This window comes from Manis javanica, chromosome 16, assembly GCF_040802235.1.
Source record: "Manis javanica isolate MJ-LG chromosome 16, MJ_LKY, whole genome shotgun sequence".
Taxonomy (NCBI): Eukaryota; Metazoa; Chordata; class Mammalia; order Pholidota; family Manidae; genus Manis; species Manis javanica.
In genome coordinates, this window is record NC_133171.1 from 42,560,374 (window position 1) to 42,584,055 (window position 23,682).

Genomic DNA, 23,682 nt, shown 5'->3' on the forward strand with positions numbered 1-23,682 from the left:
TTTTAAAATAAATACTGTATAATACTGTAAATGTATTTTCTCTTAAGAAAACAATTTTCTTAATAACATTTTCTTTTCTCAGTTTATTTATGAATACAATATGTAATATAGAAAACATACAGAATATGTGTTAATCAACTATGTTATCAGTAAGGCTTCCAGGCAATGGTAGCTATTAGTAGTTAAGTTTGGGAGGAGTTAGAAGTTACACAAGGATTTTTTACTGCAATGGGGCCAGCACCCCAACCCCTATGTTGTTCAAAGCTTAACAGTATATGAAAATAATTATATCCCCTTTATCAAGTGGGGTCTATTCCAGGAATTCCAGACTGGTGTGATATTTGAAAATCAGTTAGTGTGAGCCACCATATTAACAGGCTAAAGAAAAGAAGGCACATAATCATGTTAATTGATATAGGAAAAGCATTTGACAAAATTCAACACCCATTCATGGTTTTAAAATACTCTCAGGAAAGTAGTAGTACTAGAGGGGAGCTTCTTCAATTTGATAAAGAATATCTACAAAAATCCTACAGCTAACAGCCATCTTAATGGTGAAAAAATAAATGCCTCATCTAGGTGTAACAAGCAAGGATGTCTACTGTCACCACTCTTATTTCGCACAGTGCTGGAAGTTCTGATGAGTGCAATAAAGCAAGAAAAAAGACATTTGGAAAGGAAGAAATAAAACTATATGTATTTGCAGATGACAGTTGTCTACCAAGAAAATCTCAAGGAGTCTACAAAAAATCTTCTGGAACTAATAAATGAGTTCAGAATGTCAGAAGGTACAAAGCCAACAGAGAAAAATCAATTATATTGCTACATACTAGCAATGAACATGTGGAGATGTAATTAAAAATATAACCATTTACAATCACTCAAAGGGAAAGAAATATTTAGGTAAAAATGTAATAAAATATGTATAGGGTTATATACAGAAAACTGTAAAACATTGATGAAAGAAATCAAAGGTCTTAATGAAAAGATACACTGTGGGGATGTTCATGGACTGTAAAGATGTAAATTCTCCCTAAATTGGTGTATAGTTTTAATCTAAGTCCTATCAAATTCTAAGCATGGTTTTCTTTAGATATAGCCAAGATTAGTCAAAAATATTTATGGAGAGGCAAAGGCGCAAGAATAGCTAAAACAATTTTGAAAACAAATAATAAAATGGGAGGAATCACTCAATTTCTAGGTTAATTATACAGCTACAGTTATGAAATCTGTGTAGAACTGGTGGAGGGACAAATACAAGGGCCCGTGAAACAGAATAGAGAACTCAGAAATAGACCCACACAAATGCTCAACTGCTATTAGACAAAGGTACAAAAGCAATTCAGTGGAGTAAGGACAACCTTTTTAAGAAATGGCAATGAAGCACTTGGATACCAATAAGCCAAACACATGAAAAAAGATTCAACATCATTAGCCATTTAGGGATATGCAAATCAAAACCACAATGAGATATCACTACACATCTATCAGAATAGCTAAATAAAAAATAGGTATAACATCCAAATGGCAATGAGGATACAGAGAACTAGATCACTCATATATTGGTAGTAGAAATTAAAATGGTACCACCACTCTGGAAAATAGTTTGGCAGCTTCTTAAACAATGAAACAACCAGCTACCATATGACTCATGAATTGCCTTTCTGGGCATTTATCCTAGAGAAACAAAAACTTGTGTTCACATAAAAACCTGCACATGAACATTCATAGCAATTTCATTTGCAATAGACCAAACTAAAAAGAACACCAACATCCTTTAGTAATGTTTAAACCAACTGTAGCACACCCACACCAAAGAATACTTCTCAGAAATACAAACAATGAACTCTTGATATATAAAACAACCTACGTGGATCTTTTGATATAAGTTTGATATAAATTATAATTATCTCTAATTATTATTTCATGCTACAAGAAAGGAAAGTGCCAGCACAGTAATAATAACATGGTACTTAAGGAAGTATTTAGGACAGAATAAATAAGGATTTACATAATTTAGATTTGGCAGTATCAGTCAACATTAAGATATATAACCATAATAATTTGTATGTTGACTATAATTTCAGCATTAGTGTTCTGGCATAACCCATGGCCCAGTAACTTATTTATCAGATGTGCTTACTAATCTATGTTTATGTGTTTTCTTTCAGTATGGACCAATATTTACTGTCTTTGCTATGGGTATCCGAATGACCTTTGTTACTGAAGAAGAGGGAGTTAACGTGTTTCTCAAATCCAAAGATGTAGATTTTGAACTAGCAGTGCAAAATCCTGTCTACCGTACAGGTAAAGAATGTTTCAGATCGTTCATTTGAAATACAACATTGGAATCCAAGAGTAGTTTAGGTAGCAATTACAGTCTCACTTATCAAAAATGATGAGGGCCCATTATTTTATTCTGTAGAGATAGAAGGAGAGAAGAGTATATGATGAGTTTGGTTATTGAAGATCAAATTATTGGCAGCCTAATATATTTAAATCTCAATTAGACATGTATTAGAGATGAGGTTACCATACTAATGTTTACTGGAAAATATTTGAAATCTGTATCCTGTTATAGCTCCCAAGATGTGGTTAACTGTGTCATGCTGCTTTGTGTACAATGCACTACAGGCTTTAGCTTTTGTCTTAATCACATGTTGCTACTCGGCTCCCTGAAAGTAGAATTCCACTACTCAGTGAGCTCTTTTTTTAAATTTATTTTTATTTTTTATTTTGGTATCATTAATCTACAATTACCTGAGGAACGTTATGTTTACTAGGCTCCCCCCTTCACCAAGTCCACCGCCACATACCCCTTCACAGTCGCTGTCCATCTGCGTAGTAAGATGCTGTAAAATCACTACGTGTCTTCTCTGTGTTGCAAAGCCCTCCCCGTGCCCCCCACGCACTATACATGCTAATCGTAATGCCTCCTTTCTTTTTCCCCCACTCTTATCTCTCCCTTCCCTCCCATCCTCCCCAGTCCATTTCCCTTTGGTAACTGTTAGTCCGTTCTTGGGTTGTGTGATTCTGCTGCTGTTTTGTTCCTTCAGTTTTTCTTTGTTCTTATATTCCACATATGAGTGAAATCATTTGGCACTTGTCTTTCTCTGCCTGGCTTATTTCACTGAGCATAATACCCTCCAGCTCCATCCATGTTGCTGCAAATGGTAGGATCTGTTTTTTTCTTATGGCTGAGTAATATTCCATTGTGTATATGTACCACATCTTCTTTATCCATTCATCTACTGATGGACATTTAGGTTGCTTCCATATCTTGGCTATTGTAAATAGTGCAGTGATTAACATAGGGGTGCATCTGTCTTTTTCAAACTGGAGGGCTGCATTCTTAGGATAAATTCCTAGAAGTGGAATTTCTGGGTCAAATGGTATTTCTATTTTGAGCATTCTGAGGAACCTCCGTACTGCTTTCCACAATGGTTGAACTAATTTACATTCCCACCAGCAGTGTAAGAGGGTTCCCCTTTGTCCACACCCTCGCCACATTTGTTGTTGTTTGTCTTTTCGATGATGGCGATCCTTACTGGTGTGAGGTGATATCTCATTGTGGTTTTAACTTGCATTTCTCTGATGATTAGCGATGTGGAGCATCTTTTCATGTGCCTGTTGACCATCTGGATTTCTTCTTTAGAGAACTGTCTATTCAGCTCCTCTGCCCATTTTTTAATTGGATTATTTGCTTTTTGTTTGTTGAGGTGTGTGAGCTCTTTATATATTTTGGATGTCAACCCTTTATCAGATCTGTCATTTATGAATATATTCTCCCATACTGTAGGATACCTTTTTGTTCTATTGATGGTGTCCTTTGCTGTACAGAAGCTTTTCAGCTGGTATAGTCCCACTTGTTCATTTTTGCCTTTGTTTCCCTTGCCCAGGGAGTTATGTTCATGAGGAAGTCACTCATGTTTACGTCCGTGAGATTTTTGCGTATGTTTTTTTCTAAGAGTTTTATGGTTTCATGACTTACATTTAGGTCTTTGATCCATTTGGAGTTTACCTTTGTGTATGGGGTTACACAGTGATCCAGTTTCATTCTCTTACATGTAGCTGTCCAGTTTTGCCAGCACCATCTGTTGAAGAGACTGTCATTTCCCCATTGTATGTCCATGGCTCCTTTATCATACATTAATTGACCATATATGTTTGGGTTAATGTCTGGAGTCTCTATTCTGTTCCACTGGTCTGTGGCTCTGTTCTTGTGCCAGTACCAAATTGTCTTGATTACTGTGGCTTTGTAGTAGAGCTTGAAGTTGGGGAGCGAGATCCCCCCCACTTTATTCTTCCTTCTCAGGATTGCTTTGGCTATTCGGGGTCTTTGACGGTTCCATATGAATTTTTGAACTATTTGTTCCAGTTCGTTGAAGAATGCTGTTGGTAATTTGATAGGGATTGCATCGAATCTGTATATTGCTTTGGGCAGGATGGCCATTTTGGCAATGTTAATTCTTCCTAGCCGGGAGCATGGGAAGAGTTTCCATTTATTAGTGACCTCTTTAATTTCTCCTAAGAGTGTGTTGTAGTTTTCAGGGTATAAGTCTTTCACTTCCTTGGTTAGGTTTATTCCTAGGTATTTTATTTTTTTTGATGCAATTGTGAATGGAGTTGTTTTCCTGATTTCTCTTTCTGTTGGTTCATTGTTAGTGTATAGGAAAGCTACAGATTTCTGTGTGTTAATTTTGTATCCTGCAGCTTTGCTGAATTCCTATATTAGTTCTAGTAGTTTTGCAGTGGAGTCTTTAGGGTTTTTTATGTACAATATCATGTCATCTGCAAATAGTGACAGTTTGACTTCTTCTTTACCAATCTGGATTCCTTGTATTTCTTTGTTTTGTCTGATTGCCGTGGCTAGGACCTCCAGTACCATGTTGAATAACACTGGGGAGAGTGGGCATCCCTGTCTTGTTCCCAATCGCAGAGGAAAAGGTTTCAGCCTCTCGCTGTTCAGTATGATGTTAGCTGTGGGTTTATCATATATGGCCTTTATTATGTTGATGTATTTTCCCACTATACCCATTTTGTTGAGAGTTTTTATCATGAAGGGGTGTTGAATTTTGTTAAATGCATTTTCAGTGTCTATGGAGATGATGATGTGGTTTTTGTCCTTCTTTTTGTTGATGTGGTGGATGATGTTGATGGATTTTTGAATGTTGTACCATCCTTGCATCCCTGGGATGAATCCCACTTGGTCATGGTGTATGATCCTCTTGATGTAGTTTTGAATTCAGTTTGCTAATATTTTGTTGAGTATTTTTGCATCTACGTTCATCAGGGATATTGGTCTGTTGTTTTCTTTTTTGGTGGGGTCTTTGCCTGGTTTTGGCATTAAGGTAATGTTGGCTTCGTAGAATGAGTTTGGAAGTATTCCCTCCTCTTCTATTTTTTGGAAAACTTTAAGGAGAATGGGTGTTATGTCTTCTCTGTATGTCTGATAAAATTCCGAGGTAAATCCATGTGGCCCAGGGGTTTTGTTCTTGGGTAGTTTTTTGATTACCGATTCAATTTTGTTGCTGGTAATTGGTCTGTTTAGATTTCTGTTTCTTTCTGGGTCAATCTTGAAAGGTTGTATTTTTCTAGGAAGTTGTCCATTTTTCCTAGGTTTTCAAGCTTGTTAGCATATAGGTTTTCATAGTATTCTCTAATAATTCTTTGTATTTTTGTGGGGTCCGTCATGATTTTTCCTTTCTCGTTTCTGATTCTGTTGATGTGTGTTAACTCTCTTTTCCTCTTAATAAGTCTGGCTAGAGGCTTATCTATTTTGTTTATTTTCTCGAAGAACCAGCTCTTGGTTTCATTGATTTTTTCTATTGTTTTATTCTTCTCAATTTTATTTATTTCTTCTCTGATCTTTATTATGTCCCTCTGTCTGCTGACCTTAGGCCTCATTTTTTCTTCTTTTTCCAATTTCGATAATTGTGACATTAGACCATTTATTTGGGATTGTTCTTCCTTTTTTAAATATGCCTGGATTGCTATATACTTTCCTCTTAAGACTGCTTTTGCTGTGTCCCACAGAAGTTGGGGCTTTGTGTTGTTGTTGTCATTTGTTTCCATATATTGCTGGATCTCCATTTTAATTTGGTCGTTGATCCATTGATTATTTAGGAGCATGTTGTTGAGCCTCCATGTGTTTGTGAGCCTTTTTGATTTCTTTGTACAATTTATTTCTACTTTTATACCGTTGTGATCTGAAAAGTTGGTTGGTAGGATTTCAATCTTTTGGAATTTACTGAGGCTCTTTTTGTGGCCTAGTATGTAGTCTATTCTGGAGAATGTTCCATGTGCACTTGAGAAGTATGTGTATCCTGTTGCTTTTGGATGTATAGTTCTATAGATGTCTATTAGGTCCATCTGTTCTAGTGTGTTGTTCTGTGTCCTTACTTATTTTCTGTCTGATGGATCTGTCCCTTGGAGTGAGTGGTGTGCTGAAGTCTCCCAAAATGAATGCATTGCATTCTATTTCTTCCTTTAGTTCTGTTAGTATTTGTTTCACACATATTGGTGCTCCTGTATTGGGTGCATATATGTTTATAATGGTTATATCCTCTTGTTGGACTGAGCCCTTTATCATTATGTAATGTCCTTCTTTATCTCTTGTTACTTTCTTTATTTTAAAGTCTATTTTGTCTGATGCTAGTATTGCAACACCTGCTTTTTTCTCTCTTTGGTTTGCATGAAATATCTTTCTCCATCTCTTGACTTTTAATCTGTGCATGTCTTTGGGTTTGAGGTGAGTCTCTTTAAGCAGCATATAGATGGGTCTTGCTTTTTTATCCATTCTATTACTCTGTGTCTTTTGATAGGTGCATTCAGTCCGTTTACATTTAGGGTGATTATTGAAAGATATGTACTTATTGCCGTTGCAGACTTTAGATTCGTGGTTACCAAAGGTTCAAGGTTAGCTTGTTTACCACCTTACTGTCTAACTTAACTCACTTATTGAGCTATTATAAACACAGTCTGATGATTATTTCTCTCCCTTCTTCTTCCTCCTCCTCCATTCTTCATATGTTGGGTGTTTTGTTCTGTGCTCTTTTTAGGAGTGCTCCCATCCAGAGCAGTCCCTCTAAGATACCCTCTAGATGTGGTTTGTGGGAGGCAAATTCCCTCAACTTTTGCTTGTCTGGGAATTGTTTAATCCCTCCTTCATATTTAAATGATAATCATGCTGGATGCAGTATCCTTGGTTCAAGGCCCTTCTGTTTCATTGCATTAAGTATATCATGCCATTCTCTTCTGGCCTGTAGTGTTTCTGTTGAGAAGTCTGATGATAGCCTGATGGGTTTTCCTTTGTAGGTGACCTTTTTTCTCTCTCTGTCTGCCTTTAATACTCTGTCCTTGTCCTTGATCTTTGCCATTTTAATTATTATGTGTCTTGGTGTTGTCCTCTTTGGATCCTGTCTCTTGGGAGTTCTTTGTGCCTCTGTAGTCTCAGCAACTATTTCCTCCCCCAGTTTGGGGAAGTTCTCAGCAATTATTTCTTCAAAGACACTTTCTATCCCTTTTTCTCTCTTATCTTCTTCTGGTACCCCTATAATGCAGATATTGTTCCTTTTGAATTGGTCACACAGTTCTCTTATTGTTGTTTCATTCCTGGAGATCCTTTTATCTCTCTCTGCATCAGCTTCTATGCATTCCTGTTCTCTGGTTTCTATTCCATCAATGGCCTCTTGCATCTTATCCATTCTGCTTATAAATCCTTCCAGAGTTTGTTTCACTTCTGTAATCTCCTTCCTGGCATCTGTGATCTCCCTCTGGACTTCATCCTTAGCTCTTGCATATTTCTCTGCAGTTCTGTCAGCATGTTTATGATTTTTATTTTGAATTCTTTTTCAGGGAGACTGGTTAGGTCTGCCTCTGCAGATCCTTTCTCAGGTGTTGTTTGAACTATCTTGGACTGAACTAAATTTTTTTGCCTTTTCATGGTGATTTCGGTGGCTGTAGGCAGGTTGCGGGTGTGTCAGCTGGGAGAAGAAAGTCCTTTCCTGCTTGCTGGATGCCTTGCCCTTCTCCGCTTCCTGTGACAGTTACCCGCACTCCTGGAGCAGCCACCAGGTTAGTCCCCTAAGCTGCTGTGTGCAGAGTCTCCGTCAGAGCAGCACAGAGCCCTGCGGGGAGTGGCAGGCATACCAGTGTGCTCCTCCATGCTAGCGGCGCCCCTGCTAGGCAGCTCTGTGCCAGCAGCGGCCTTTGGTCTGTCCTGGGTAGCTGTGCCTTGGGCTGGGATTCTGGTCAGCTGCTGGGAGCGTGCCTGCTCGTTCTGGCTCTGCTGCAGGTGCGCGCGGGCCTCTACCGGACTCCTCTGGCTCCACTGCCACTGCCGCACCCGGGTTGTTCGGTTGTGCCACTGCGGGCTCGCACAAGCCTCTCCTGGTCCCTTCTGGCGCCACTGGTGCACAGATCTGCTCCCGGTCCCTTCCGGCGCTGCCGTCCCTGGCACGCACTGCCGCTCTCCCGCTACTGGGCCAGTGTGTCGGGGTCTGCGCCAGTTGGAGGAACGACTGGCAGGCTGCTTAGTGCCATGAGGGACTTCAGAGCTACACCACCTCCCCAGGGTTTAGGGCGCCTAGGTTTCCCTGGGATTCCCAGCTGCTGGCTAAGTGTGCCCGGACAACTTCATCCAGCTATGGGGTCCCTGTCTCTTTAAGACTTGCAGAAAGCACTCGCTTTTCTTTTGTCTCAGGGGTGCCGGTTGTGGGGAGCTGCCCACAGGTTTTGCTTTTCCATTTCTCTAACATCCAGCACCCCGTGCACCTTGTATCTGCACTCTGGGTACGGATTTCTAGAGCTGGTTGTTTAGCAATCCTGGGCTTTCGCTCCCTCCCTGTTCCGACTCCTTTCTTCCGGCCTGGTTTTGGGGTGGGGGAGCATTTGAGTCCCGCCTGGCCGCGGCTTGTATCTTACCCCCTTCATGTGATGTTGAGTTCTCACAGATGTAGATGTATCCTGGCTGTTGTACTGCATCCACTGGTGTCTCTTTTAGGAATAGTTGTATTTATTGTATTTTCATAAATATATATGTTTTGGGGAGGAGATTTCCTCTGAACTACTCACACCGCCATCTTCCCGTGATCCTCCTCAGTGAGCTCTTTAACGTGGCCTTTTCTGACATATTCCATAGGGCTATTAAGGTAAGTGGGGCTTGGCTTCATATGCCCTTTCATTCTCCATCCTCAGACACTGCTGGATTGCACCCTTCAGCATGCTTCCAGTGTGACTGTCTGTCTGCCTTTATTTCTTCCCAGACTGCAAATGTGAGTGCTGATGCCATTTGTCCTCCCGAGGAGGCAGAGCCAGTTCATTTTGTGCTTGGTTCTTTTCTCTGCTTTCACAGTATCTGTGCTTGCTTCTATGGCCTATGGCTTCTTCCTCTTTGTTTTCTTTTTTTGCTTCTTTCTTAGTTTCTTTTTCATGTAGCCTCTCATGCCATTCTTGCCATTAAGACAGAAAGTTTGTTTTAAAAGCTGTCAGTGATCCAGAGAAGACAAGTATGGACTCTGTGACATCTTACTACACTGATGGACAGTGACTGCAATAGGGCATGAGGGGGGACTCAATAATAAGGGTGAATGTAGTAACCACATTGTTTTTCTTGTGAAACCTTCATAAGAATGTGTATCAGTGATACCTTAATAAAAAATAGATATAAAAGCTGTCAGTGGTCAATAACACGATTATTTCTTTTTGTTTACATGGAAGTCACAGCATGTTGGTTAATTCTTTAACTAGTGTTTCTTGATAATTGTGGAATTCCACATCAAAGGATATAAATATTTTGAAGGCTTTTTATCTGTAAGTTCACATATCTCTTCATAAAAATACACCAACTTACTCATCTATCAGAGGCATATGGAAATGATCAAGTTTTATTACCTCTACTTCCATAGGCATTTTCATGTTTAAACATTTCTATTTAACAGATTTAACAGATGAAATATGTTAGGATTTACTCAAGGCAGCTCCACATTCCTCTCATATATTCCCCTACCACAGAGAAGATGTATGCTCAGGAAATGTAAAAATTATTTTTAATTAACTTACACAAAATATAACCTACAACATAATAAGATAATGAAATATAAAATTAAAAATTGTTTTTGAAAAAGTTGCTTTGAAGATAATAAAACAGGATGGAAGAAAAATATAAAGGAGTAATGGGTTTAAAAACTCATATATGCTCTTACCACCTCAACCCAACAAGGAATGTGTATCTTGGAAGGAACATGAACACAAATATAAAAGAAACTCTTGAAGGTATTCATGGTGTTAGGAATGATCTCCTGGTAGAAGTGATATTCGAGAAGATACTTGAAGGAGAAATAACAATTAGCAGGAGAAATGTATGGCTTTCAGATGTGGGTGTATAGGGGGAGGAGTGAGGTTGGTCAAGTAGAGAATGCCCTGAGCAGATAAAACAGCTCAATAAAACGCTGGGATATATAAAAGATTGTGTTTTCAAACACGTATGGAGTATAGATTTGGAGGGAAAAGGGACTGGAAATGTCATTGGAGATCTAGAAAGATGGTAGAAGGCCTTGTAAATTGTTAGAGGTAGGAAGCCATGGAAGGTTTTAAATATGGAAATAAAATCACTAGATTTGTGTTTCCCAGAGGCCCTCTTTGTCAACCACTTAAAGATCATCCCTTACAGTGAATCATCCTACAAATTTTTAGTAGCTCACAGTCTTGGTTGAATCTTCACCTGCTTTTTTGCAGGAGGTGATTTTATGTACTAGAAGGACTTTGGCTGTAGTCTCTACTGACTAAGTAACAGTAAAGGTATATTGACTCTTTGTTCTAAAGAATTGTTGCTTCTTTTGAAAATAACTCTCTCTGTTTACAGCATCAATTCCAAAAAATATATTTTTAAAACTGCATGAAAAACTTTATATTGTGATGAAAGGGAAAATAGGGGCTTTCAACCTATATCAATTCACTGAACAACTGTCTGAAGGATTACATGGACAACTGGAGAATTTAGGTGCTCATGGGACGATGGACCTGAACAATTTAGTAAGGTAAATAGGTACAATTCATATTATTTAATTTTAACCTGCTTTTTTTTTGTTTTTTTGGGTTTTATTGAAATAAAAAAGCTTAAAGCCTGTACCTTGATTGCAAAAATTATCTGATGGATTAATGAAGTCTACCTAACTAGGCAATTGAAAAATTATATTGATCTTTTAAATTCTAATAAATGGACAGTTTTCAGTTAGCACTCCAATTTTAAAGTAAGCAAATACACCAAGGCAATCATTTTAATACATTTACAGTAATTTCTCCTTAGTCATTCCATACAATTGTGTAGGCTTTACACAGATTTACCTCTCAATTGTCACGCATCTGTCAGAATTTTCTATTGTGTTCAATATCACAATTCAGTGTAATCTGTGATTATTAGGACAAGTGGACATTGAAAGGGCATGGGTGAGGAAAGTATCATAACGTAGATAACAAGGGGCCAGGTGGTGTTTGTAAGACTTGACAAGGTGGCTAACTCACGTCAGTGTGGGCCTCAAGACTGAGCCAGTGTCCTCCTAGAGGCAGATGCGGAGAGACAGGTGAGACAGGGAAGCGCAGTGGAGGGATCCTGGGAACACTCTGCCACCTTCTGAGGCTTTCTGGCAAAGGTAAGGGCTAGGCATAGAGCCGTGAAAAAAACTCCATATGCAGAAGGAGGTTTGGTAAACTGATCCATGTCAGTGGGATACTGGCCCGCTGAAAGCAGGGTTTCACGGTTCAGACTCATAAAACAACTACATTGAATGTGTTGTTAGAGGTCCAGAAAGAGAGGAAAACGCAAAAATGAAAATAAGCAAGCAACTAAACTGTTAGCATGCCCAGCGTACAGCAAAATGCAGCAAGTTCTCGAGTGTCTTTGGGGGAAGGAGATCCTGAAAAATTTCTAGTGAGGAAGGGATGGTAAATAAAAGTGTTACTAATCTAGAGTTAATTATCTAGTATTAGTGTTACTAATCTAGAGCATATTAACAATCTTTAATACTCTTTTACTTAAATATACCACAGTGATCATTTTAGTCACGTATTTATTGAAGGTAGGCACTGTATTTCAATATGCAATAGTTCAATATCGACAGTACTTCAATAAAAAATACACGATAGTTCAGATTTATAGGGTCCTGTGAGATATTAGGAAATTTGGTGATTAATATTACCCTTGATTCTTTTATCATTTTTTGTTGCTGTCTAAAGGAATGGTCTTCATCTTAGTTCTGGTTGTTACTATTTGCTAAATAAATCCTTGTTGAAATTATATTGAATCAATATATTTCTGTGTGTCATCTCACACTTGTCCAAAGTAGGCAAATATTAAAACCTCTTAAGAGTAACTTTTTCCCAAAAGAATATATGTCACATGTCCTTATCTACGTCTAATACATGAGTACTGATAATGCCCTCTTCTGTACCCTGTGCCTCTCTTCTTTGGTCATTGGGTCTGAATTTTTATGTGTTTCTCTTTGCAGACATCTCCTTTATCCAGTCACAGTGAATGCACTCTTTAAGAAAGGTTTGTTTCCCACAAATGAAAAGAAAATCAGGGAGTTCCATCAACATTTTCAAGTTTATGACGAAGGTTTTGAGTATGCATCCCAGATACCAGAATATCTCCTAAGGTAGAAAGTTGTTTCTTTTAATTAATTCTTTGACCAAGCTCCTCTCTGCAACTCATACATTTCTCTTATTTCTCTGTTTTAAGTAGATATAACAGCAATTTAAGTGGAAGAGACAGAAGCTATTTCTTATGACCAGTTTGTTTTTGGTATGTGTGGGAATTGAGGGAGGAGAAAGGAGAGAGGTACATTATTTCCTTTTTTATTTATTTTGAGGAGCAAAAGTGAGAGAAAGAAAATTAGAATGAAATTAATTTATTTTGAGGCCTTTTATTGCATTTATAGCTTATTCTTATCACATTGATTGTGACAGTTTGGAACTGTGCTGAATCATCAAGTCACCCGTCTCAGAATCAGACATGGTTGTCCTTATTCCCTCTGAGGCAAAGTAGGTTTGACCAAATGTATTTCTCATCACTGGCTCAGATAAATGTTCATAAATGGCTCAAATGCAAAGTAATACATAATTTTTTAATTTATAGGCAGTTGTTCTACAATGCTGACTGATTTGAAAGATTAGAAAGATCATAGCCAGTTTACTTTTCCTGACTTAACCCAGCGATGGGTCACTGTGCTAGTTTTTCATCCTCCTACAACTAACAACATAACAACAGCCAGAGTAAAAATAGAGCAAGCAAGCCATGGGCCCTGTTTTCTTATTCAATGCTAATCCTACAGGCGGCCAAAGATTTACTTGCAGGAGCAACTAAAATGTGGCTGCTCTGCCCCCTCAATTTTCCTGATGAACTAGTAAGTCAGTTAAAGGTCTAGCTGCAGATGAAGAAATTTGCAGAAATAATTATATAAGCATTCCTATTTTTATGCTGTGACTTATTACTTGTAAAGTGCTTTCAGATTACTTTATACACAAATTTTTTCTCACTAGAAACTGGTCAAAATCCAAAAGGTGGCTTCTAGCATTTCTTGAGAAAAACATCCCAGAAATAAAAACACACAAATCCACAAAAGATAATTCCATGGTAAGTATTCCTTAGACTTTTTTACTAAAATATATTAGATGATAACATTAATTAAAATTGTTAAAAATATATTTTTGCTAAAATCATGAGATTAACTAGATACCATCTTTTGTTCCAAGTACTGTATTGGACACTTATATACATAATTTTGTGATTATATCTTCAAAACAGTGAAGTAGGTATTAATCCTCTTCTGTATAAGAAAAAAACCAAGGCTACAGACAACAAATAAAATAGTTGTAAGGTTTTTTTATTGATTATATGTTGTACAGTTGGTTGTACCAACAGCGATAGGTGGGAGTTAATGGCAAATTAGACGAGAATAATAAAGCTCTACAAAGTAGACTTGTTCTTGAGGCCACTGCCAATAATTGCTTCTCTCTTCAAGTACAAGAAGGAAGTATAATTTAAAAAACAAGGCCCTGGCAATCACTGTGCCAAGTGTCCTGGATCTGTGATTCTTCCAGTGTGGACCCTAGACATACGGTAGCATCATTGCCTGGGAAACAATCCGACACTCTTTGGAGGAGCTCAGCAATCTGTGGTTCAGTAAGCCTTCCAGGTAGTTCTAACACTTGCTAAGAATGGTTCTCAGCCCTGGCTGCTGGTTTAGACTCTCTGAGATCACTTCAAAACTGCCTGATTCTCTTAGAGAGTGGGATTCATTTCATCTGGACCGCCTGTGCTCAGATCCAGTCACCAGGTGCATGGCTGTGGTACCTAACCTCTGGGCCTCCATTTCATCACCAGCCTCAGACAGATGTGGGAAAAAAGTTATTATTTGGAAAGCATTTAGAACTTAATAAGGACTTATGCAAGAGTTTACCATTATTCTTATCACTGAAACACTTGAGGTTTTTAGTACTTAAAGATGGTATCAAATGTTTTTGTTTGTTTGCTATAGTTACCATAGCAAGAGTCATTACAGACAACTCTGCTTAACACTGGAGAGCAAAATTACTTTAGGAAAAAAGGAGTATGTGAACATCTAAGTATCTCCCTCCTGAATAAAGAGAATAGACAGCCATAGTGGAATTACCTCCATTGACAAGCTTTGTTTCATTAAGGATTCTATTTTGTAAACAGACTCAAACACACATTTTTGTTTGCATTATTTTCCAGGATTTAGGGGTAAAGCCACATTTGTAAAAAGCTGAATCTAATAGATCTATAATCTAAGGGCCTAGCAAATCAAGTTTTTAATGCCCCAGCTAAAACTCCCTACTGACAATACTACTAAATAACATTTATTTTATTTTTTTACTCTGAAGAAATGAGGCATTTTTAATCATAGGTACTTCAACTCCTTATTGGAATAAAGACGAATTTCAATTTTGCTGAAGCTAATCCAGTGTTTAAGATTTGAGGACAGAATTCAGTTTGAACATTCAGGAACAATTTAACTTCATTTTTAATGTATCACTGCTGTTTTCCATCACTGTTCATACTGAGTTCTTATTTTTTTAACATGGGCTAAGAAGGAAATAAAAGATTCTGTTGCCTTCTATTTCAAAAGTAAATTTCAGTGGCCTAGTTAAGCAGAAGACTAGAAGTTCTTTTTTTAATATCACACACACATTTATCACACCATAAGCAGCAAATGTGGTAATTTCACCATATTATACTAGATATCTATTAAACCAGTATTTTCACTTAAAATTAAGGCTGTACTACAGAATATCATATCCAAACAATGAAATACATCTATAGGATTTTTCATGAGATATACACTTTGTGTTATAACCACTTACACTCTAAGTGTGAAAGAAACTAGTAAATGAAATTTAAACTTAAATTACTTTGAATTCTGTGAATCCATTATTACGAAAATAGTAAGACATCACTAATGTTTATGCGGTGCTTGCTTTGTGCTAGGCATAGTGTTATGCATTTCACAAATGCATTACTCCTCTATTTTGCACAACAGCTTTAACCCAGAAAACTGGGGATTATTAAAACCAGAAAGCTTGGAGATTAGAGTGGTTAGTCACTTCTGAAATGTTTACATGCCTTTTATTAAGTAACAGCAGCAGCCTCTCATGTATTTTCTTTGATAGTGATTTAATAGTTATTTTCTGTGTCATAGTATCCAAAGCAAAGCTGTTACATTACGGTACAATGCAGTTTCTGTACCATGTACATGTACCATGAGAGTTACGGATTGTGTCTCTAATGGAGCAGCACAGCATAGTAGCTAAAAGTGTGAGCTCCAGAGCCAGGCCAGGTCACAGGGTTTGAATTCTAGCTCAACCACTGGAAAAGTTCCCTAACTTAATCATGCTTCATTTTCCTCAAATGTAGAATGGTGAGGAAAATAATATCTACTACTTGGAGTTGTGAGGATCACATGGTTAAAAACTTGTAATGCACTCAAAAATGTACTTGCCTTAGCAAGCAATGGCTAAACATTAGCTACCATTATTTCTATCACATAAACCTGAACTATGTAAGATGCAAACTGTATGAGTAACTTAATGAAAATGTTTCATGTCTGAAATTCTTCCTTGTGATGGGGAATGACCATTGGCAAAGACAAATCTGGGGGAAATCCGCTGATGCAGAAAATGTCTGAGAGAAAGTAGGTAGAAAAAAACTGAGAAATACTTGTCAAGTTCACAGTCCAGAGGCACAGACTCACTAAAAGACTTGAGACCTAATCATAGGACCATAGAACACTTCCCCTCCTTCCCACACCTCACCACCACATTTCTAAAGGCCTGTTGACAGCAATCCCTTTTACCCAGCAATCCTTTTACACCAAAAGGCAAAAAATAGAATTTGAAGAGGTGGAGCGAACATCAGAAACAGGCATAGCAGGGACTTATCAGGCATTATCAGACTGAGACTTTAAAAGAACTATGACTGATATGCTAAGGGCTCTAATGGATAAAGTAGACAGCATGCAAGAACAGATAGTCAATGCAAGCAGAGAGGTAGAAATCCTTAGAAAGAACCAAAATGAAATGCTAGAGATAAAAGACATTGTAACAGAAATGAAGAAATAAAGAATACCCTTGATGGCCTTATTAGTAGCCTAGACACAGCTGAGGAAGGAATCTCTGTGCTAGATGATGTATCAATTAAATCCTTGAGAACTGAAAAATGAAGAGGAAAAAAGACAAAAAAAAGAACAGAATACCCAAGGACAACTACAAACTGTGTGACATATATGGAATGGGAACACCAGGAGGAGAAGAAAGAGAAAAAGGAACAGAAGAAATGTTTTACATAACAATGATTGAGAATTCCCCCAAATCAACGTTAGACACCAAACCAAAGATCCAGAAAGCTCAGAGAACACCAACCAGGTAAATATGAAAAAACTGCACCTCAGCATATCAGAAATTACAGTTTTAAATTACAGAAAGTAAAAAAGAAAAAATCCTGAAAGAAGCTAGAAAAGAAAACATCGTACCTGTAGAGGAACAAAGGTAAGACTTATACCTAATTTTTCCTAAGAAGTCATGCAAGCAGTGAGAGTGGAAAGAAATACTTAAAGTGTTGAGAGAAATATACCACCCACTTAGAATTCTGCACCCTGTGAGATTATCCTTCAAAACCAAAGGAGAAATAAAAGTTTTGTCAGACAATCAAAAATTGAGGGAATTTGTTGCTATAGAACTAACTGCCTTACAAGAAATGTTAAAAGGAGTCCTTCAGAGAGAAGAAAAATAATATAGGTCTGAAACTCAGATCTACATAAAGAAAAGAAGAGCATCAAAAAAAGAAATAAGGTGAAATAGGAATTTATTTTTCTTATTCCTAATTGATCTAACAGGTAACAGTTGTTCAAATAATAGCAACAATATTTTCAATTATGTATGCTTATGTATATATCTTATATATATATACTTATGTGTACATATGGGTGCATTGAGTGATAGCAATGATACAGGAACAGGAGGAGGAATTACAATTTATTTTGTTATTGTGAAGTACTCATACTACCCATGAAGTGGTAGAGTATTAATTAAAAATGGACTTGAATTAGTTGGAAATGGGTATTGCAAACTCTGGGGCAACCACCAATAAAATGTAAAAAGCTCTAACTGATATGCTAAGAAAGAAAAGAAAATGGAATCATATAAAATGCTCAGTTAGAACCATAAAAGGCAGAAAAAGACTGGAAGACAGAAGTAGGAACAAAGAACAAATACAAAAAGTAACAAATGTGGTAGATACTATCCAACTACATCAATAATCTCTTACCAATTAGAAGACAGAGATTGCAGAATGGATCAAAAACATGACCCAACTATATGTTGTCTACAATAAAACCACTTTAAGAATAAAGGCACTATAAGTTAAAAGTAAATGGATGTAGAAAAATGTATTATGCTAACACTAGACAAAAGAAAGCAGGAATAACTATATTAGTTTCAGACTGAGCAGACTTCAAAGAAAGGAGAGCTGTGAGCAATAAAGAAGGGCATTACATAGTGACAAAGTGATCAGTCCTCCACAAACACATAAAATTTCTTAATGTGTATGTGTCTGGCAACTTAGTTTCAAACTTCATGAGGCAAAAACTGATAGAACGTCCCGGTAATAAAAGAATCCACAATCATAATTGGAGTCTTTCACAACCTTCTCTCAGAAATGGACACATGCAGTAGGCAGAAAATCAGTAAGGTCATGGTTGGACTCAACACCGTCAATCAACTGGATATAATTGGCTTGTATAGACTACTTCAATAACAGCATTTTTTTCAAACTCATATGGAACATTCACCAGTGTAGACCACATTCTGGGCCATTAAACATGCATTAGCAAATTTAAAATTATAGAAGTCCTATAATGTCTGCTTTCAGACCACAATGGAATTAAAACTAGAAATCAGAAGCAGAAACACAACTGGAAAATCCCAAGATATGTGGAAATTAAACAACACTTGGGTCAAAGAAGGACTGTCAAGAGAAATTAAAAATATTTTGAAGCACATGAAAATGAACACATTAAAATTTATGGGAGGTAGTGAAAGCAGTGCTTGGGAGGAAATTTATAGCATTGATTGCATATGTTAGCAAGAAAGAGATCTAAAATCAATAATCTAAGTTTCCACTTTAAGAAACTGAAAAAGAAGAGCAAAGTAAACTCAAAGAAAGAACAAGAAAAAAATAAGAACTAGAAAAGAAACCAATGAAATTGAAAACAGGAAATCAATAGAAAAAATCAATGAAATAAAAAGCTGGTTCTTTGAAAAGATCAATAAAATCAGTAAGCCTCTAGCCAGGCTAAGTAAGAAAAAAAAGAGAGACAACACAAATTATTAATATCAGAAATGAAATGGGAGGACATCATTACAGATCCCATGGAAATTCAAAGGATAATAAAGGAATACTTTGAAAAACTCTGTGCCCACAGATTTGATAATCTAAATAAAATGGACCACCCCTTGAAAGACATGATCTGCCAAAAGTCACACAAAAAGAAATAGATGATCTGAGTAGGTCCGGTCCGAATCTACTAAGGAAATAGAATCAATAATAATTTTCCAAAACTGAAAGAACCAGAACCAGGTAGGTTCACTGATGAATTCCACCAAACATTTAAGGAAAAGTTTTTACCAATTCTCCACAATCTCTTTCAGAGGATAGAAGCAGAGGGAATACTACCTAACTCATTCAATGAGGCCAGCATTACCATAATACCAATACCAGACAAAGACATTATAAGAAAAAACTACAGTTCAATCTCTCTCATACACATAGATGAAAAATTTTGAACAAAATATTTATAAATCACATTCAAAAAAGTATAAAAAAAAATACACTCTGAACATACGGGATTCATCCCAGGTATAGAAGATTGACTCAACATTCAAAAATCAATTGATGTAATCCATCACAATAACAAACTAAAAAAAGAAAAATCACATGGTATTATCAATAGATGCAGAAAAAACATCTGATAAAAATCTAATATTTATCCATTCAAGGTAAAAGCTTCTAGTAAACTAGGAATAAAAACTCAATTTGATAAAGATCATCTACTAAAATCTCACAGCTAATACCATACTTAATGGTGAAGAAATGAAACTTTCCCAGTATGATTTGGTACAAGGCAAGTGTGATATTGTGATTTATAATTATAAATACATATTTGGTCTTAGTCCCCATTTCTGGCACTGAGCTACTAAAACCCTTAGAATTTCTTAAGTGTTGAGAGCTGTGTGTCTTTTGTTACATTAATGAGGCAACTTTTGGAATGCCCCTGGGTTGTCTAAGGATGAAAGGTCAGTTGCCAGAGGAACCAATCATGTGATTAGTTAGAACTAAACCTTCTAGCCTATGAGGAGGAGAAAAGGGCTGGAGCCTGAATCAATCATCAGTGGCTAATGATTTAATCCATCATGCCTATGTAATGAATCCTTTATAAAAACCCCAAAGTACAAGGTTTGTAGAGCTTCTGAGTTGGTGAACTTGTAGAGATTTGGATGGAGTAGTGCACTTGGAGAATGCATGGAAGCTCCACACCCTTCCTCCATACCTTGCCCTACACATCCGTTCCATCCAGACATTCACCTGTATCTTTTTTCATATCCTCTTATAATAAACTGGTAATCCAGTAAATAAAATGTTTCTCTGAGTTCTGTGAGATGCTCTAGAAAAATCTAACCTAAGGAAGGGATTGTGAGAACCTCTGATTCATATAGCTAGTTGGTCAGAGCACAGAAGACAACCTGGACTTGTGACTCTTGTGAAGTCCAAAGATGGGGTAGTTGGAATCTGCAATCCATAGCCAGTCAGTCAGAAGCACAGGTAAGCCTGGGTTTGCGACTGGTGCCTAAAGCAGGGTAGTAGGGAGAGGCAATCTTGTAGGACTGAACCTTTAACCTGTAGAATTTGATGCTACCTCTGGGTAATGTCAGAGTTGAGTTGAATTGAGTTGAATTATAGGACACCCAGAAGGTGTCTCAAGCATTATTTTTTGGTGTATGGAAATCAGTACCGGACCCCATTTAGCAGGAATTCCCCTCTCATCACCCTTTTTCAACAAGTACTGGAAGACCTTGCTAATGCAGTATGGCAAGAAAAGGAAATAAAAGTTACACAGATTGAGAAGAAAGATATAAAACTGTCTTTGTTCACAGATGTCATGATCATAAAAATAGAAAGTCCAGAAGGATTGACAAAAGAAACAACTGGAAGTAATAAGTGATTATAGCAAGATTGCAGAACCAAGTTCATATACAAAGGTTAATTGCTTTCTGTGTGCCAACAATGAACAAGTGGAATATGAAATTAAAAACACAATACCATTTCCCAAAATTAAATATTTAGATGTAAATTTAACAAAATATATATAATATCTATATGAGGAAAACTGAAAAACTCTGATGAACAAAATCAAAAGTCCCCATTCCTAATTACTTTACTCAGTAAGTATGTAAATCGCTTAGCATGTTTCAAACTGCACACCTAGGAATGGTGGGAATAGTATCTTTCAGATTAAAGAAAATTGTTTAGTCTTCATTTTTTTAGATCAGTCTTTGTCACATAGCTGTAGTTTGAACAATATTTATTTCTTTTAAACAGACATTAATGCAGGCTCTGCTGGATATCATAGAGATGGAGTCAGATAAACAGAATGGTCCCAAATATGGGCTGTTACTACTTTGGGCTTCTCTCACCAATGCTGTGTCTGTAAGTATATTTAAGTGAAATGAGGGTTACATTTCTCTCAATTGCATTTTTAATTTCCCCTTTTTCTTTTTTACCCCCTTCTTATTATGGGGAAAAATGCAATGGACTTGGTGTGAGATAGAAAAACAAAACTGAACACCTAATGAAATCTGGTAAGATCATGGAGACAAGGCAGAGATGTGAAGTGAATTCTGCCCTCTGAAAGGGAAATTGTAACAGGCTAAGGGAAAACTAAGCCTTTGCGGTCAGTTGTGACACCTGCCTGTGGAGCACCTTCTGTGTCAGGCAACATGCTTAGTATACGTCCTGCAAAGAGGAATTAAGTCTTGACCCCAGCCTTCTACTGGGGAGAGAGTAGGTAAACAGTTTCAGATAGAACTGGGCTTCAATCGAGCTATTCCCAGCCATAGTTATATAGAATCTTACGGAAGTAATTTAAACTCTCTAAGCCTCCATTTCCTAATCGGTGAAAGGTATAAAAAGGGATGATAAAACCCCTAGGATGGACTTGGGTACCTAATAAGTAGTAACTCACTTCTCTACAAGGTGGTTGTAAGGATTCAGTCGGTACCCTAACAGTTCCCAGTATCCTGTGTCCCCACTCTCCTCCTGTGCTCCACTCCTGTTTGCATTACTTGGCCTCTTGGTCCTGTAAGCTTCCCACGAATGGAGCAGGTAAGTTGCAGTCCTTCTAAAGAGAGCAGAGACTTTTTGACTGTTTCTTTTTAAAACCATGAACTAGATGAAAGCCATGACATTTGTCTGCCACTTCCTGTCCGATGCATACCAGTTTCCTGTGTCAGGAGGACTTCACAGTAACTTAAACTGTACTTACATAACTTGAGAAATTAAGGGGTAACCTTTTTTGTGTACTTGTTTTTTGCTAAACAGGAACACCCACCCATCTCTAATAAGTGTGGTCATTTTTTTTCTCCTAACAAAAAGAAATAATGTGTTTAAGAATTACTTATTTCTTCTTCTTATGAAGATTGTGGAAGGCTTTCTAAGTACTAATATTCTAGTTTTCTTTAACCTGTTGTAAAACTTACTGGGTAAAGAGAAGAAAGAGAAATTCTGGCCTTTATGCTCAAGTGTGTGTCAGTCACTAGAATATGTATTTTATCTGCATGGGCAAGTAAAATTAGTATAACCCTTTCCCCTTCTTTATGTACTTCCAATATTATCCTGTGCTTTTTCCTTTTTTAGTTTTCTTGGAAACTGATTGAGCTAAAGCAAAATTAAAAAGCAAACATCAAAACAACTCCTAAAGCAGGAAAAAAAAAAAAGTCACTCCAGTCACAGGATTAATTTTCCAGATCTCATTAGAAAGGTCCTGTGGAAGAAAGAGACACAAAGCCCCATTGATCTAACACAGGGGAAGTCAGTTCTTTGGAATTTGTTCCTGGCACTGGTCTGAAAGGATTTAAATAATTAATTTCAGAAAGAAAATGTCTGATGAAAGTTCCATCTTGCTGGTGCTTTTCGGCACCTCCAAGAAGCAGCTCGTGTTCAGATAGTGACCTCGCAAAGGCATTAGAATCAGGTCCAAAGGCAAATCCCAACACTGGGTGAGAGTGGGCCAATTGTTTAACCTCTCTGAGCCTCAGCGGCCTCATCTTTAAAGTAGAATTAATGTTATCTACTTCACAGGATACTTGGGAATACTGTATTTTTAAGAAATGGGAAGTGGCTAACAGTCTGGCACAAAGTAGGTGGTCAATAAATGTTAGCTTTTTTCTCATATAAAAAGTAAAACCACAGTTTCAGTCAATCATTACTTTCAATGGTTCTTCAGTAATGAACTGCTCTGGCTTCCAAAACTGGCCCTCTCAAATACCCCAGGGAGGGATTGGCCACAGTGACCTCCTGCAGGGAGATGTTCCGGCTTCCGTGATCTCCTCCTGCTGCCTGTAGACCTGCGGAAAGCGGTGCCTGATGTGTGGGTCCTGGTCCTGCCCTTACTTGGTGCCTAGAGAGCATTCTTACCTTCTCTCCTACTGTGCTCTGTGCCCCAAGGCCGTGGAATTCAAAACGCAGGCTTCAGGTTGGCTTGGGACAGGCCACTAGGAGGCTCCATGATGGTCTAGGTGAACTTTGGTGGGCTGGCCCAAGGGGTAAACCCTAATTTATGAAATTATTTTTGTGCGAAAACCACTTCCAAGTTCTAAGAAATTTGTGACTGCCCAATGAACTTTTTAAAAACATTTTTTCAAAAGCTAATCTCAACGGTGACATTCTACCTTTTTTTATCACTTCCCTGAAGCTCTAAATACTTTCAGTAGTGACCACTACCCAACCACTGCACCATCCCGCCCTCCGCTCCCACAGCAGGTTTTGTCTGTACCATCTCATCTGTTGCCTGTGCATTTTAGCTGTGTTTTCTCCTGTGTGTATCTCATGTC

At 37.5% G+C, this 23,682-nt stretch overlaps 1 protein-coding gene across 2 annotated transcripts in view; it reads left to right on the top strand.

Annotated features, from left to right (window-relative positions):
* Window positions 1-23,682, top strand: part of CYP39A1 (cytochrome P450 family 39 subfamily A member 1) — an 85,565-nt gene that overhangs the window by 7,608 nt on the left and 54,275 nt on the right. For both annotated transcript variants that reach the window (XM_073225145.1, XM_073225144.1), the window contains exons 2-6: window positions 2,172-2,307; window positions 10,865-11,039; window positions 12,507-12,656; window positions 13,540-13,633; window positions 21,173-21,280. In XM_073225145.1, the coding sequence (XP_073081246.1) occupies window positions 2,172-2,307; window positions 10,865-11,039; window positions 12,507-12,656; window positions 13,540-13,633; window positions 21,173-21,280 (663 nt within the window). The remainder of the gene's footprint in view (window positions 1-2,171; window positions 2,308-10,864; window positions 11,040-12,506; window positions 12,657-13,539; window positions 13,634-21,172; window positions 21,281-23,682) is intronic.